Raw genomic sequence first — 15,440 nt, forward strand, 5'->3', positions numbered from 1 at the left:
TATATATATACACACACACACACACACACATACACACACACACACACACAGCCTATAATCCTAGCACTTTGGGAGGCCGAGGCAGGCACTCTCCCCGCTATGGATGTGACCTATGGATATGACCTTATTTGGAAAAATGGTCTTTGCAGATTAATGCAAGAAAAAGATGGAGGGATTTTGCCCTTGCACCAGGCTGCCTGCTGAGCTCTGCATAGAGCTTTGCATATATACAGTATACTGTATATATGTTTTATATATATGTGTGTATATAATATATATATACATGTGTGTATTATATATGTGTATATATAATGTGTATATATATAATACACACACCTGTATGTGTGTGCATATATATGTATATACACACCTGTATATACATATACATACACACCTGAATATACATATATGTAGAGATCAACTGTATATATATATAATATATACACACACGCAGGTGTGTAATTGTACCTATATACAGGTGTGTATATATATTCATAGTTACAGGTGTTAGGAAAAAAGTTGTGTGTATTATGTCCCTTGTGGGGTAAACTTTGGTACAAGGATTTAGCCTTCCTTAGTCATCTTGGTTTGAGGAATAAAAGAAAAATAAGAGTTTTGCCTGAACATATGGTGTTAAATATGCCAATATAATCTTTGGAGTTTTGCACTAAATATATATAGTTTTTGGAAGAAAGGACTTTGGGCAGCTTTCGGTAGTTGTGTTTCCCGTGTTTTTCTGAACTAGCCAACCCATACAGAGGTTTAATTTTGAGAAACCAAGCTCCTAACACGTCTTCATTCATAATCTGTTTTTTTGTTTGTTTGTTTCGTTTTCGTTTTTTGAGACGGAGTCTCGCTCTGTCTCTCAGGCTGGAGTGCAGTGGTACGATTTCGGCTCACTGCAACCTCCGCCTCCCGGGTTCAAGTGATTCTCCTGCCTCCGACTCTTGAGTAGCTGGGACTACAGGCGTGCGACACCACGCGGGGCTAATTTTTTTTGTATTTTTAGTAGAGATGGGGGTTTCGCCATGTTGGCCAGGCTGGTCTTGAACTCCTGACCTCAGGTGATCTGCCCGCCTCACCTCCCAGAGTGCTGGGATTACAGGCGTGATCCACCGCGCCCGGTCCATAACCTGGTTTTAATCATCAAGTTATAATTTTTTCCATTCTTAGTGCGGGAGGGGGCTGTGACAGCTACCTGGCAGTAAGTACATAAGGCAGATATCTACATTATGTACAGAGGGGCTTCTCACTTTCTTGGTTCCCCACTTCCTCCACACCCTGGGCAGGGACCATTTTCTCTGCAATATTTGCTATCAACGCTGTTTCAATTCAGTTTGCTGGCCCTCCCAGTTTTTCCAGCTTGAAACAACACCTGAAAAGTACCTGTAAGATATTTTGGTCGAATTCAGCGGCAATCTGGAAAATCCCTTCTCAAAATCCCTTCTGCTCATTCTTAAAAATAGTTCAGGTCTCTAAGAGAACTGCAATGTAGTAAATAACATACAGGGTTTTGCCCTTCGTTGCTGTGATAAGGGCAAGCGCGATAGCAGCGCGGAGCCTGAACACCCAGGAGACACGTGTCAGCTTGGTGAATGAAGGCTTGCGCCGGCCTGGCATTTCTGCTACCTCTAAGCCCGGAAAATATTGGCTGAAAGGTAGGGGAAGGTGTGGTTGGAATCTTCCCCCAGGAAGGGAGTGACAGATAGGTTTCTGTGTTAGGGAGATGGCGGCTCTATGGGTTAGGCGACGCGTCGAGAGAGCTTCCTACTCTCGGGATAAGCAAGATTGAGCCCCACAGCTGTAGGCCATGCAGGGAAGGAGGTGTGGGAGCCTGAAGCGGCGTACACGGCTGCCTGGTGCGCTCTGCATTTTCCTGTCCTTGGAAGCCCTTCCCAAGAGTTCGTTTTACACCCACACAAACAAGACCTCAAGCGTCCCACAAACGTCAGCAGTTCATTCTGCGGGTGAAGAAAATATTAACATTTTTCAGATGAAAACTCTCCTCCTGAAAGGACCTTTGCTGAGTAGCTGGGGGAGGCGGGGCGCCGGGAAGAACGGAGACCGCCCAGGAGGCTGCGGCGCTCCTGGGCTAAGTGCTGCCAGGGAGCTCCCCCGTTGGGTGACGGAGGAGGTGGGGCGAGGGCAGCGCGCAGAAATAGGGCTCTGGACGCCCGAGCGCAGCCAGCCTCCAGCACAGCCCGCGGCCCGGTGCGAGCTCCGCCGGCGACCGGTGTGCCAAAGTGCGGTGCTCCCGCAGGGAACCTGGCTCGGGGAGGGCCTCTGTGAGTCATCTGCTGAGTTGTCGCAATCACCACCCAGAGGAAATCAGGCACCGGGCGGGGCGCGTTGCCCGCTGCGCTCGCGCGCTCTGCCGCGCGGCGGTGTCCACCCGCTTACCCGCAGCTCCGACCACTGCCTCGCGCTACCCAGGTCTGCGCACGCCAAGGTGACTTCAGCCCAGACCTGGGCCGCCGGCGGAGAAGGAGTTAACTGAAAGGGGCGAGGAGGAGCCCGGGGAGGAAGGAAGGATATTGCCGTAATTCTGAAAGTTTTTTTCCTTCCTCTCTTCCCCTCGCAGAGGTGAGTGCCGGGCTCGGCGCTCTGCTCCTGGAGCCCCCGCGGGACTGCCTGGGGACAGGCACTGCTGTGGCGCTCGGCCCTCCACTGCGGACCTCTCCTGAGTGGGTGCGCCGAGTCATGGAGGGCGCAGAGCTGGCCGGGAAGATCCTTTCCACCTGGCTGACGCTGGTTCTCGGCTTCATCCTGCTGCCTTCGGTCTTCGGAGTGTCTCTGGGCATCTCCGAGATCTACATGAAGATCCTGGTGAAAACTTTAGAGGTGAGTGCCGGGAGGGATGCAGCCAGCCCCACGCCGCTGCGGGCTCAGAACCCTGGGGTCCAGCTCTCAAGGTCAGTGGTCGCGGGTCAGGGGGGTGTGTGCGCGCGTGTGCATGTGTGCGTGCATTTCTGTTCCTTGCCCGCGGCAGTGCGAAAGTCAGCATCTCGGCTTCTTTCGCGGACCTGGAGGGATCTGGGCTGAAACCACTGGACCACTCTATTGTTCCTCTGGTCGAAAGCAAAAAATCACTCCATTCCCTGAGCATCGTTATTATTTTACTGATTATAATAACAATGCAACCAACTTTTTGTATCAGAGGATTTGCTTATATCCATTATGCAGTGCAGTTTCCGCTTCACCCGCTTGTTTTTACAGCCCCAGGTTTCAGAGGTCCTTTTGTGTACTCAGGCATCCTGTTCAGAAAGGCATCATGTTCTTCTTTATGCCCAAAATAAGAGACCAATTGCTGGATGGCAGAAAGAAATCGTATTTTATTTTAGTGGAGTCATGGAAATTTTATCTAACTAACAGCACTTGAAATGCCATTGAAAAGGTATATATTCTTTGACCTCAGGTCTCCCTACCCTCCTGTTTCCAAATTCTGCAAAGAAAAATGTTAGATGGAAGTGGGCCTGGTAGAGAACAACTGCAGCTTACTCTTAGGGTTTTATTAAGTGTCAAAAGGCTGGGTAGGGTAGGGAGGACAAGTGCTGTCCCCCTTTTACAGAGAGGGAAACTGAGAGTCAGAGATCAGTGGTTTGTTTGAATTAACTGTTAGAAGCAGGAGTCTTTTTTTAAAAAAAAATTTGTGTATATAATTTATATCTACTTGTTTCAAAAATATGTATATTTATATGTTATATATCCTTTTTTTTTACATAAGAGACAGTGTCTTGCTATCTTGGCCAGGCTGGTCTTGATCTCCTGGCCTCAAGCAATCTTCCTGCCTTTGCCTCCCAAAGTTCTGGGATTACAGGTGTGAGCCCCACACCTGGCCAGAAACAGGAGTCTTAACTGAGAAGAGGCCCTACAGCCTAGTGGTTAGGAGTAGAGATCCTGGATACAGGTTTGCTTAGATTTGGTACCAAAATTGTAGCTCTGTTTCTCAAAATGTGACCTTAAGGAGATCATCTACTCTTGTGCCTCATTTTCTTTATCTATAAAATAGGAGTAACAATAACTCCTATTTCCACAGGGTTGTTCAAATAAGTTAAAATGTATCAAGCACCTTAGAAGGCTGCCTGCATCTACTATATGAATGTTTGTTGCTATTAAAAGAATAATATGATTACTGAGATTCTAGCATTCCACAGTGCCTTCTTATAAGTTTGGTTCCCATTTTTGTGACCTTATTTTCTCTATGCCCTCAGGACGTGGCTTTATCTGCTCTTCTTCCTCAGCTAATTGGGTGGCTCCCAGGTATACATCTCTAACCCACTGGACACTGTCTTGTACCTGCTAGCCTCCTGTATTGCCCTATACTCTTATTTGTGGCTATTTCTTTGCCTATTCTTTGAAGTTGTATGTGATTCTTCATTCTCAGTTCTCATGCTTTTAAAGTTCTGTTGTTTCTACTTGGGAGCTATTTCTCGGTTTTGAACTCTTATTGACTTTACATTCTGAGCTTGGTCACATTATGCTGTGAATTTCTTAGCTGCCTCCTACTGTTAGACCTTCTTCAGAATCCTCTCCTATAGCAGATGATCCTCTTCAGCTGGTGTTCCGTCTTTCTCTGAACTCTGAAATGACTGAACTGTTCTCCCATACGGCAATGTCTTTTGGAATTTATACCCTGTTTAAGAATGGTTTAAGGTAAATCACACTCACTGGCTTCCAGGGGCTCACTCCTGTTTTTCTTTAGTGACTCAAGGTACAGCTAAGGGCGGAGGCCAGCTAGTTGCTGTCAACCTGGCAAATTATTGCACCTGATAGGATGATCTCCAGTCCAGGATCTGACTTTCAGTTTGACAGGGCCACAGATTTTAATTTTTGTTCTTCTGCGCAACTCCAGAGCTGAACTCCTTGTCAATCAGTCAAGAAAGCCAGTTTTGTAATTCTGGTGGGAGAAACTAGATAGCTTGGAAACTAGGTAGGTGACACATAAGGAACACACCCTATCTGCTGAGACTAAGTTATTAGGCCAAAGAGATGCTTGATGTATGTGGAATTTGAATACAGATTCATTGTGTGAGCCAGCTCTGATTTGTTGGCTGTGACTGCCTGGAACTCCTATGGGAGCATCTGAGCTCATCAGGAAGGAGAGCTGCGATCCCATAGTTATTTCTGCTTTAGGTGCAGGAGAACAGTAACCCAGGATCTTCTATCCTTCAACTAGAAAAGTGTTAGATGTTTCGAAGACATTTCTGTTAGGCTGGGGTTAATATGGTGGACTACTTTTCTCAACTATAGGAATAATTCCTTAAGGGATTATGTTGATGTTTAGCATGAGAAAATCTTCAGTGCTGGACAAATACACTGCCTCTCTGTAGATTGCATTCAAGGCCCAGCCCTTGTATCACTTCTTGGTAAATTCTTAATTGATTTAGTTGTTTCTTTCTTTACATTTCATTCCCAAGAATATTCTTTGGGCTCTGATCATAATTGGATGTTTCTCAAGTTTCTTTGCTTATAATTTATGTACCATTTAAAAAGATCATTTAGTTTTGTCTATTATATGTTTACTTTGACAAGTTTTACTGTCAATGGGTATCTTTCTCATGACCATAAACTCAAATTCTAGAAGCTGAAATGTGTGTAGGGTACCTTCTAAATTGCTGATTTTGGTAATTGTTACTTGTTAACTCACTGAGCTTTATGCTCTTCTCTGACCCCTTCTTAACCCACTGGTTCAAGTAATAATCATTTATTGAGCACCTACTTCTACTTCCTTCTGCATTGCTGGGTATCTCTAGATGTATGCATAAGTCACTGATATGACAAGATACTTGAGGATAAGCCTTGAATACTTAGAATAAGTTTAGTGATTCTCCAAGCCAGTGATTTTCAAGGTATATATGATAATTTGTTGGATATGTATGCTAATATTATAGCTTTATATTCGAGAAAATTGTTTTAGGAATACAAATCATGAAAAGTAAAACTTGGCCAGGTATGGTGGCTCACGTAATCCCAGCACTTTGGGAAGCCGAGGCGGGCGGATCACTTGAGATCAGGAATTTGAGACCAGCCTGGCCAACGTGGTGAAACCCTATCTCTACTAAAAATACAAAAATTAGCCAAGCATGGTGGTGTGCACCTGTAATCCCAGCTACTCAGGAGGCCGAGGCAGGAGAATCACTTGAATCTGGGAGGCACAGGCTATAGTGAGCCAAGATCGTGCCACTGCACTCCAGCCTGGGTGACAGAGCAACACTCCATCTAAAAAAAAAAAAAAAAAAAAAAATCAGATTTAAAGCCATTTCTTTTGGTGAATTTTGGATGGGTACCTTTTTCCCTCCAAGAGGATTTGGAAATTAGGTGGAAAGATAACTTCGTTAATAAGTATCTTTCAACTTTCCTGGGGAGGCAGAAAGTGTGGGTTGTTAGAAGCCACTTTTGTACTTTAGGACCGTTTTGCTGACAGAGCTGCATCTTTTGTGATGCCTTGAGGCAGATATGTTCTGATATACCCCTGTAAGAGACTCAGAATGTCTGGAAGATATTCTGTCTTTGTATTTGGGTTGATCTGATTGGCTAGAGAAGCTGGCATGGTAAAAGAGAAATAACTATTTATGGGGAGAAGCACTGGACAATCTGGAAAAAACTGGCCATTTCAGAGGCCTAAAATATGGAATATAGGGAGGAGGAGGCTACTTTGTGGCCTGCTGTGTGGTAGGCAGAAGCTACATTATCTCCTTTAGCCTTTACAGCCACCCTTGGTATTGCCCCTGTTTTATTTTTATTTTATTTCTTTTTGTGAGACAGAGCCTTGCTCTGTCATCCAGGCTGGACTCGGCTCACTGCAACCTCCTCCTCCCGGATTCAAGTGATTTTCCTACCTCAGCCTCCTAAGTGGCTGGGATTACAGGTGTGAGCCACCATGCCCGGCTAATTTTTGTATTTTTAGTAGAGACGGGGTTTCACTATGTTGGCCAGGCTGGTCTCCAACTCTTGTCCTCGAGTGATCTGCCCGCCTTGGCCTCCCAAAATGCTGGGATTACAGGCATGAGCCACCCCGCCTGGCCTTGTCCCTGTTTTAGAGATGATGAAATGGATGCCCCAACACGTTAAAGTCTCTTGTCTGAGATGATTACAGCCACGAAGTGGCAGAACTGCAATTCAAATGTATATCTATCTAGCTGCAAGGCACAGGCATGTTTTTACTTTCACTGGAGGGTCATCCTACAGAAGAAAAGGGTTTTCTAGTACAAATTCCCTTAGGCGCTAAATGTCTGCTTCTTCAACCTTAACATTTGCATATCATTTTTTTTTTTTTTTAGACAGGGTCTCCCTGTCACCCAGCCTGCAGTGCAGTGGCATGATCACAGCTCACTGTAGCCTCGACCTCCTCAAGCAGTCCTCCTAAGTGGTTGGGACCACAGACGTGTACCACCATGCCCAACTAATTTAAAACTTTTTTTTTTTTTGGAGAGACAAGGTTTCACCCTGATGCCCAGATTGGTTCGAACTCCTGGACTCAAGCGATTTTCCTGCCTTGGCCTCCCAAAGTATTGTGATTATAGGCATGAGCCACAGTGTCTGGCCTAAAATGTGCTTATCTTAACACAGTAATTGTGTTATGCAGGGTAGACCTTTAGAGCTATCATTTCAGGAGACGGAATGCATTCTGAAACTTGTCTGGTGCCAAAACATGGAGTGCTTTTGAGCAGATCATGCTTTTTGAGGAATGTCACTGTATTAGTTTGCTAGAGCTGCCATAACAAAGTACCACAGACTGGTGGCCTAAACAACAGAAATTTATTTTCTCAGTTTTGGAAGCTAGAGGTTCAAGATTGAGGTGTCAGCAGGTTTAGCCTCATTCTGAGGCCTCTCTCCTAGGCTTGCATGTGACTACCTTCTAGCAAGAAGGTGTGGTATCCTCACATGGCCCTTTGTGTGCTCACATCCTTGTGTCTATTTGCGTGTCCAAGTTTTCTCCTCCTACAAGGACATCAGTCAGATTGGATTAGGGCCCACCCTGAGGGCTTCTTTTTAACATAGTCACCCTTTGAAGACCCTATCTGTAAATATAGTCAGATTCTAAGGTACTGGGGGTTAGAGCTTCAACATATGAATTTTAGAGGGACATAATTCAGCCCATTAACAGGCACGGAATACCAGCATTTTCCGTCATATAAGCATGGAATAATAGTTCTAGTCCAAGGTAACTACTATTTGTATAAAATATAGAATCACTCACCCACAATGAAAAAAAAATGAGTCTGAAATGAACAATGATTGACTGTGTACAACATTTTATTTTAATTATATCTTTGGTTTACTTACAAATGATAATAGGCCCTGAAGCTTTAAGTAAAAAACTATGGAAACAGTTACCTCAGTTGAGAAAAGCTGAGAGGTGTTAGTCCAGAGTTTGAGAACTCGTGCACTAAATCCGCAAAAGATAACAGGATGCAATCAGATTAAGACTGAGTCTTATGATTTAGTCACTTGTCACTGGAAGCTGGGAAGACTGGCCTCTATTTATAGGCTGTTTTCTAAGTGCAAATGGCATGTTCTTGTTTGGCTCTGTGGGTTGTTTTGAAGGGGTCCTGACGTAGTCAGATATCATCCGTTACTCCCTGACCTTGATGTACGTTTTAGGTTATTTATTCTCTATTAGTTACGTTCTTATTTGAAAAAATTTTTAACCTCTCTAGGCAACAGACTCTTTTGAGCCTAGCCATAACTGAGGTTTTTGACTTGGCCTATTAATAAATCTGTCTCTGGGCTGGGTGCAGTTGCTCACACCTATAATCCCAGCACTTTGGGAGGCTGAGGCATTTGGATCACCTGAGGTCAGGAGTTTGAGACCACACTGGCCAACTTAGTGAAACCCCATCTTTACTGATAATACAAAAATTAGCTGGGCTTGGTAGTGGGTGCCTGTAGTCCCAGCTACTTGGGAGGCCGAGGTAGGAGAATCACTTGAACCTGGGAGGCGGAGATTGCAGTGAACTGAGATCATGCCATTGGACTCCAGCCTGGGCAACAAGAGCGAAACTCCTTCTCAAAAAATAAAATAAAATAAAATAAAATAAAATAAAATAAAATACGATATAAAATGGTAGCTCAAGCCTGTAATCCCAGCACTTTGGGAGGCTGAGGCCAGTAGATTGCTTGAGCTCAGGAGTTCAAGTACAGTCTGGTTGACAAGGTGAAACCTGGTTTTTACAAAAAATCTAAAAATGAGCTGGGAGTGGTAATGTGGGCCTGTGGTTTCAGCTACTCAGGAGGCTGAGGTGGGAGGATTGCTTGAGCCCAGGAGGTCAAGGCTACAGCAAGCCCCTGTCTCAAAAAAAAAAAAAAAAAAAAAAAATTGTCTCTGCCCCTTCAAGGGTGCTTATGTTCAATTTTAATTATTACAATACTTTTTAGTGTAAGAGCCCTGGGGATTCTCTAGAATGAGAGACTTGAAAAGTTCACTAGCAGTTTTTGAACTATGATGTTAATAGTGAATAATTTGGGAAGTGTGTAAAATATGTATAAAAAAAATAAAAAAAATCACATCCGGGTACATTTTTTTATATTCCTAGGTACCTTCAAAACAACACGAGAGTTGTTTTCCAGTTCTTAAATTCTGTAGATCTTCATAATTATAACATTTTCCTATTCATCTTTATAAGTAACCATGTGGACAGATGATTTTCTGTAGTTAATGATTTCTTTTTCTTTTTTTTTTTTGAGAGAGTCTCACTCTTGCCTAGGCTGGAGTGCAGGGGCCTGATCTCTGCTCACTGCAGCCTCTTCCTCCCTGGTTCAAGCAATTCTGCTTCAGCCTCCAGAGTAGCTAGGATTACAGGCATGCATCACCATGCCTGGCTAATTTTTGTATTTTCAGTAGAGATGGGGTTTCGCCATGTTGGCCAGGCTAGTCTTGAACTCCTGACCTCAAATGATCCACCCTCCTCGGCCTCCCAAAGTGCTGGGATTACAGGCGTGAGCCAATCATGCCTTAGTTAATGATTTCATCGAGTCCTTTCCAGCTTTCCAAGTCTGTGCTGCCTCTTTCTGCAAGCTTACTGAATGTCTAATTTGTTGTGAAAATAATTGTTATACTTTATGCCCTATGTTTTAGGCCCTTATATGTGTCATCTTGTTTAATGTGACAGCAACCCTATGGGACAGGATCTATTATCCTTATTTTACAATGAGGAAACAGAGGCCTATAGGGAGTAAGTAATTTTAAACCCAGACATTCTTGATGCCGTGACCTGTACTCATGCCCCCCATGCTTCACAGCCTTCTCAATGAGTAATTTATCAGGACACCCACGCATGTGAGGTGGTTGAGAAAGGGTAAATATTGTCCTTTCCACATTTTATTAGGGCATTATCAGTAACTGATATAAAAGTATCCTTGGGACTTGGAATACTGCTACATCAGAGATTCACTGGGGTTATCTCTTTAGTTCAGATACTGTCAGAGCTTGATGTGTAATTTCACTTCTGTATAATAATGGTTGAAGTATTTTATGTTGTGTCTGTGGGACAGTTTAAATTAGTATTTCTTGTTTTTGAACAGTGGGCCACAATACGAATTGAAAAAGGAACCCCAAAGGAGTCGATTCTTAAAAACTCTGCTTCTGTTGGTAAGTTTTCCTTTTCATTATGATTGTTAACATATTCAAATTGCATAGATGTAAACCTACCCAATTTGAACTTGAAATATGCAGAGAGCAGTATGTTCTATAGGCTTTGGATCTTTCATAATTCTGTCAGTGTAAAATAGCAGCTGCCTGAGTTTTCATGGACTTTTTATTGTAAAGGTGGTAATATGTGTTAGCTCATCTATGTGTTCTTATAGGTATTGTTTTCCTTTCTAAGGGCATGCATTTGAAGATGGCTGTCCATGGTTTTAAAGATGTAGTCAATGGCCAAAAGAAAAAAGAAAAAGAAAGAGAAAAAGGCTAATGGGAGTTCCTGCGAGTTAAAACCTATTATTGAGGTTTCATTAACCAACTTGTGATTCTCAAAGTATGTTCCTCAAAATACTCTTTTCTGCTGAAGGCTGATTGGTAATACATGAAATAAAAAATAATTTTCTTGTGAAATAAGCTTAGGAATCATCACATACTATACTTTCCTTTTGGAGAGTACTATTGCATACTAATAAAGGCTCAGAAAAGTCCTGCAATAAAGAAACATGCTTGACCAGGTGCAGTGGCTCACGCCTGTAATCCCAGCACTGTGGGAGGCTGAGGTGGGCAGAGTGCTTGGGCTCAGGAGTTCAAGACCAGCCTGGGCACATGGTGAAACCCCATCTCAACAAAATATACAAAAATTAGCTGAGCATGGTGGTGCGCACCTGTAGTCCAGCTACTAGGAGTGGGGCTGAGGTGGGAGGATTGCTTGAACCGTGGAAGTTGAGGCTGTAGTGAGCCGTGATCACACCACTGCACTCTGGCCTGGGCAATACAGTGAGACCTCATTTGGAAAAAAAAAAAGTCGAACTATCAAATACTTTATTGGAAGGAATTTATCTTCTGGAAGCTTTTCTAAAAGGAATTGTAGAAATTGTATTCTATAACGAGTTTTGGAAATAACAAAATATTTGACTGAAAACATTGGAGTATTTTTGTATAATTGGATTAGGATTTTCAAATGATTGAAGCAACTAGTAGAGCTTCATTGTGTATACTTAAACACCAAAATATTATCACCAATAACATTTTTACCAAGTCTGGATATTTCTGGCCATATTTTATCCTTTTTTTATTGCCAGATACCTTCTCTGAGATATAGCAGATCTATAATTTTAAAAAATTATTCTGAGTTCATTTAAAAATGTATGTCCTTATGATTTAAGGAAAGAACAAACTTTCTTGCTGGTTTTCTGTTGTGCTTGGTGAGACTGACCTGTTGATCTTGAGTGAAAATCAGTGAGCCTTGGCCGGGCGCGGTGGCTCACGCCTGTAATCCCAGCACTTTGGGAGGCCGAGGCGGGCGGATCACAAGGTCAGGAGATCGAGACCACGGTCAAACCTCGTCTCTACTAAAAATACAAAAAAAAAAAAAATTAGCCGGGCGCGGTGGCGGGCGCCTGTAGTCCCAGCTACTCAGGAGGCTGAGGCAGGAGAATGGCGTGATCCTGGGAGGCGGAGCTTGCAGTGAGCCGAGATTGTGCCGCTGCACTCCAGCCTGGGGGACAGAGCGAGACTCCGTCTCAAAAAAAAAAAGAAAATGAATGAGCCTTAATAGATTGGGGTGATTGCGGTACATGTTTTGGGCCATGAATTTTAATTTAATTTAATTTTCTTATTTACATTAAATTAATTAAATTTTCTGCTTTTGAGACAAAGTCTCACTCTGTCCCCGAGGCTGGAGTGCGGTGGCGAGATCTTGGTTCACTGTAACCTCTGCCTCCCAGGTTCAAGCTATTTTCCTGCCTCAGCCTCCTGAGTAGCTGGGACTACAGGCATGCACCACCACGCCTGGCTAATTTTTGTATTTTTAGTAGAGATGGGGTTTTACCATGTTGGCCAGGCTGGTCTCAAACTCTTGACCTCAAGCGATCCTCCCACCTCGGCCTCTCAAAGTGCTGGGATTACAGGGCATCAGCCATTGCACCCAGCCAGGCCATGAGTTTTAAAGGACACAAAGTATTTCAATTTGGCAGGTGATGGGATTAAACAATCAGTAGATGAGAGGGTCCAGTAGCATGGGTTTAGTTTTTTGTTTTTTTGTTTTTTGCCTATGCAGAAATGAGAACTTTTTGAATATTTACACTTATTGGATTACTATTTTTATTACAATCTTTGTCAAACATCTGCTTTTTCTGTTTTCGATCTTTGTCTTTTCCATGGTCTCTCCAGGAAAGAATGGAAGTGAACAGGAGGAGAAAATAGAAATCATAATATTTTAGAGTAGTGCTGATGCCCGCAAAATTTGTCGTATTTCATTCAGAGTGTCTACCCTTCCTTGTAGCCTGTGAAATTGGAAATTGACTCTCATAGTTATTGAACAACTGCAACATGTAGGGTTGACAAAGGATCCAAAGTTGATTAAGACATGGTCCCTGTGGGGAGATAGGCATTTCACCGACCACTGTGATAAATACTGAAATAGGTGCATAAGCAAAGGACAGTGTGAGATCTAATTTCGGCTCTGATATGTACTGCTTTCGTCTCTGCTAATCCCACAACTGTGCATGGTATGCAACTCTGCTCCCCTCCTGACTTCATGCTTGGGTATCCAGGGGTACTTAGTGCCAGGGGTATTAAGTAAGGGGTGTGTGCCCTGTTGATACATACTAGTGTTTGGAGTCATCTGAGAAGTAGTGTCACAATCCTAGACAGACTGATAGAGGGTGATGATGAAACATTGAGTACTTGTGTGCTTGGCTGGTGCAGTTTTTGGCCTTGAGAGCACCACGTCTCTGTATCAAAGTTTAGGCAAGGGTCACAGGCAGGCCAAGGACCCCAGAAGTGTGGGTACAATTTTGAGATGTGTCTGAATGATATAGTCCTGAAAATAGATTTTGAGGAGCTGAGAGGGAGAGTTATGCTTCTTTTCTGCACTGAAAAACTTCCTTCTGCTGCTCTTTCATTTAGTGGAACACACTTTTTTTTTTTTTGAAATGCATTTCAAGTCTCCCTTCCCAGTTAGATTAATACTCTTGCATTGTATTTCTTCTGTGCTTTTATTGAAGAAGCCAATTGAAAGTTGAGCCTAGGCAAATTATTAACTGTGGTTAAATAATTCTCTTCTGTCTTTGGTCATATTCTGCTGTGTCTTTTATTTAAAAGCTATTTAATTTATTGAGCTTCTAAGAAGTTCTGTTATTGCACTTTCACCTTCCTCTTCTTCTTCTTCCTTTTTTTTTTTGAGATGGGGTCTGGCTGTATTGTGCCAAATTCCTGGCCTCAAGCAGTCCTCCTGCCTCAGCCTCCCAAAGTGCTGGGATTACAGCCATGAGCCGTAGTGCCGGGCCATACCTTACTCTTCTAAGCTTAAGGACTTTCCTCATTGTTAACACAAAGAGAAGCGTAAATCTTTTTCCCCACTTCAAGTAACTATTTTATTCTGAGCATTAAACTTCAGTGGAGAATATAGTTACCCTTCTACCCTAGTTTTGTCCCCTGAAAGCAGAAGTGCTAGAGCCATAGCATAGAAGGCTAGGACAAGAAAATACAAGAATAATGGCTCGTTTGCTTCTTTTTATCAGCTGTGCTTTTGTTGCTCCAGCCACAGGACAAATGCATCTCCTCGGACCCTGGGACTTGGTCTAACTGAGATCTTAGCAACTTTTATTTTAGCCTGTTTTAAATATACAAAGGATCGTTTGACTTTTAAGAGGCACCAGCCTTACTCTTTGGGCATCTGATTTTCAGGGATTATGATGCTGTTAGGTTTGAGTTTGAATTTGGTTCATAGCTTTGATAGTAATTGTGATTAATATTAGTAATTATGTAATTTTAGTGACTCAAGATGAATTCTACTCTAATTGCATTATGACACTAGGACATTTTGAATGATTACCATGAAAAGTCACCAAGCATGAATAAAGGCCTGCATTTACCTGGGAGTGAGTCATAAACGCCACAAATACATAGAGGCGGTAGCTTGTCCTTTGGCATTGTTCCCTTAGAGGGTGATGCTGGTGTGATTCAGCATTGTTGGCCACAAAGTGCACACAACCACTGCAAGTCCTATACCATCCCCTGCTCCAGCAGCACCGCACACGAAGACTGTGGTCGCATGGCCTGCTGTTGATTTAGCCCCTGTGCTGAATTTCTCTCTGCGTTGTATCTCATGCCCCCAAGTCTCTTTTGCCCACCTAAACACTCAAAAAGGAGAAGGTACTAAGGTGAAACTTCTGTTGTTATACCTATTCAGAGAGAATTCAGGTTGCCTAACATGGCCCTCTAATTATACTTTGAGAATTTTTTTCTGTGAGGCAATTGACTTAACTACTTGAAATCCTGTATACATTGGTTATATGAACATTAATAAAATCTTATACATTCATACAAAAATATGGGATCATATTTTGTGACAGAAGTTTGAGAAATATGAAGTCAGGTGGGGTCATGCATGCCTATAGTCCCAGACACTTGGGAGGCTGAAGGGGGAGGATCTGGAGTGCGAGGGTAGCCAGGGCAAAATAGTGAGACCTATCTAAAAAAAAAAAAAAAAAAGAAATTTGAGGAATATTTTTATACACTTACTTTGTTTTGGGCAGGCTGTTTTTGATAGTCTAAATTAGCTAACTTAATTAATGGTGTACACTCTGTGAATACAAACCAGTATGTGTTGCCCTCAAGAATATGAAGTATAATGCATCTAATAGGGTTATCTTATTGATAAAATACAGGAAGTTGTCATATATATATATATATATGAAACATGTATTAGTATGTGAAATATATAAACCTGTCATATATATAAGAAACATGTATTAGTATGTGAAATATATATTATTAATACATAATATATATT

The 15,440-nt window shown here is 42.6% G+C and overlaps 1 protein-coding gene across 1 annotated transcript in view; it reads left to right on the forward strand.

Moving 5' to 3' along the window:
• Positions 1-1,997: 1,997 nt before the first annotated feature.
• Positions 1,998-15,440, forward strand: part of AGPAT9 (1-acylglycerol-3-phosphate O-acyltransferase 9) — an 84,080-nt gene continuing 70,637 nt past the window's right edge. Inside the window, exons 1-3 of the mRNA XM_011941785.1 lie at positions 1,998-2,096; positions 2,582-2,841; positions 10,525-10,591. Of these exons, the coding sequence (XP_011797175.1) occupies positions 2,701-2,841; positions 10,525-10,591 (208 nt within the window). The 5' untranslated portion in view covers positions 1,998-2,096; positions 2,582-2,700. The remainder of the gene's footprint in view (positions 2,097-2,581; positions 2,842-10,524; positions 10,592-15,440) is intronic.

The sequence above is a fragment of the Colobus angolensis genome, unplaced genomic scaffold (assembly GCF_000951035.1).
Source record: "Colobus angolensis palliatus isolate OR3802 unplaced genomic scaffold, Cang.pa_1.0 Scaffold200, whole genome shotgun sequence".
Taxonomy (NCBI): Eukaryota; Metazoa; Chordata; class Mammalia; order Primates; family Cercopithecidae; genus Colobus; species Colobus angolensis.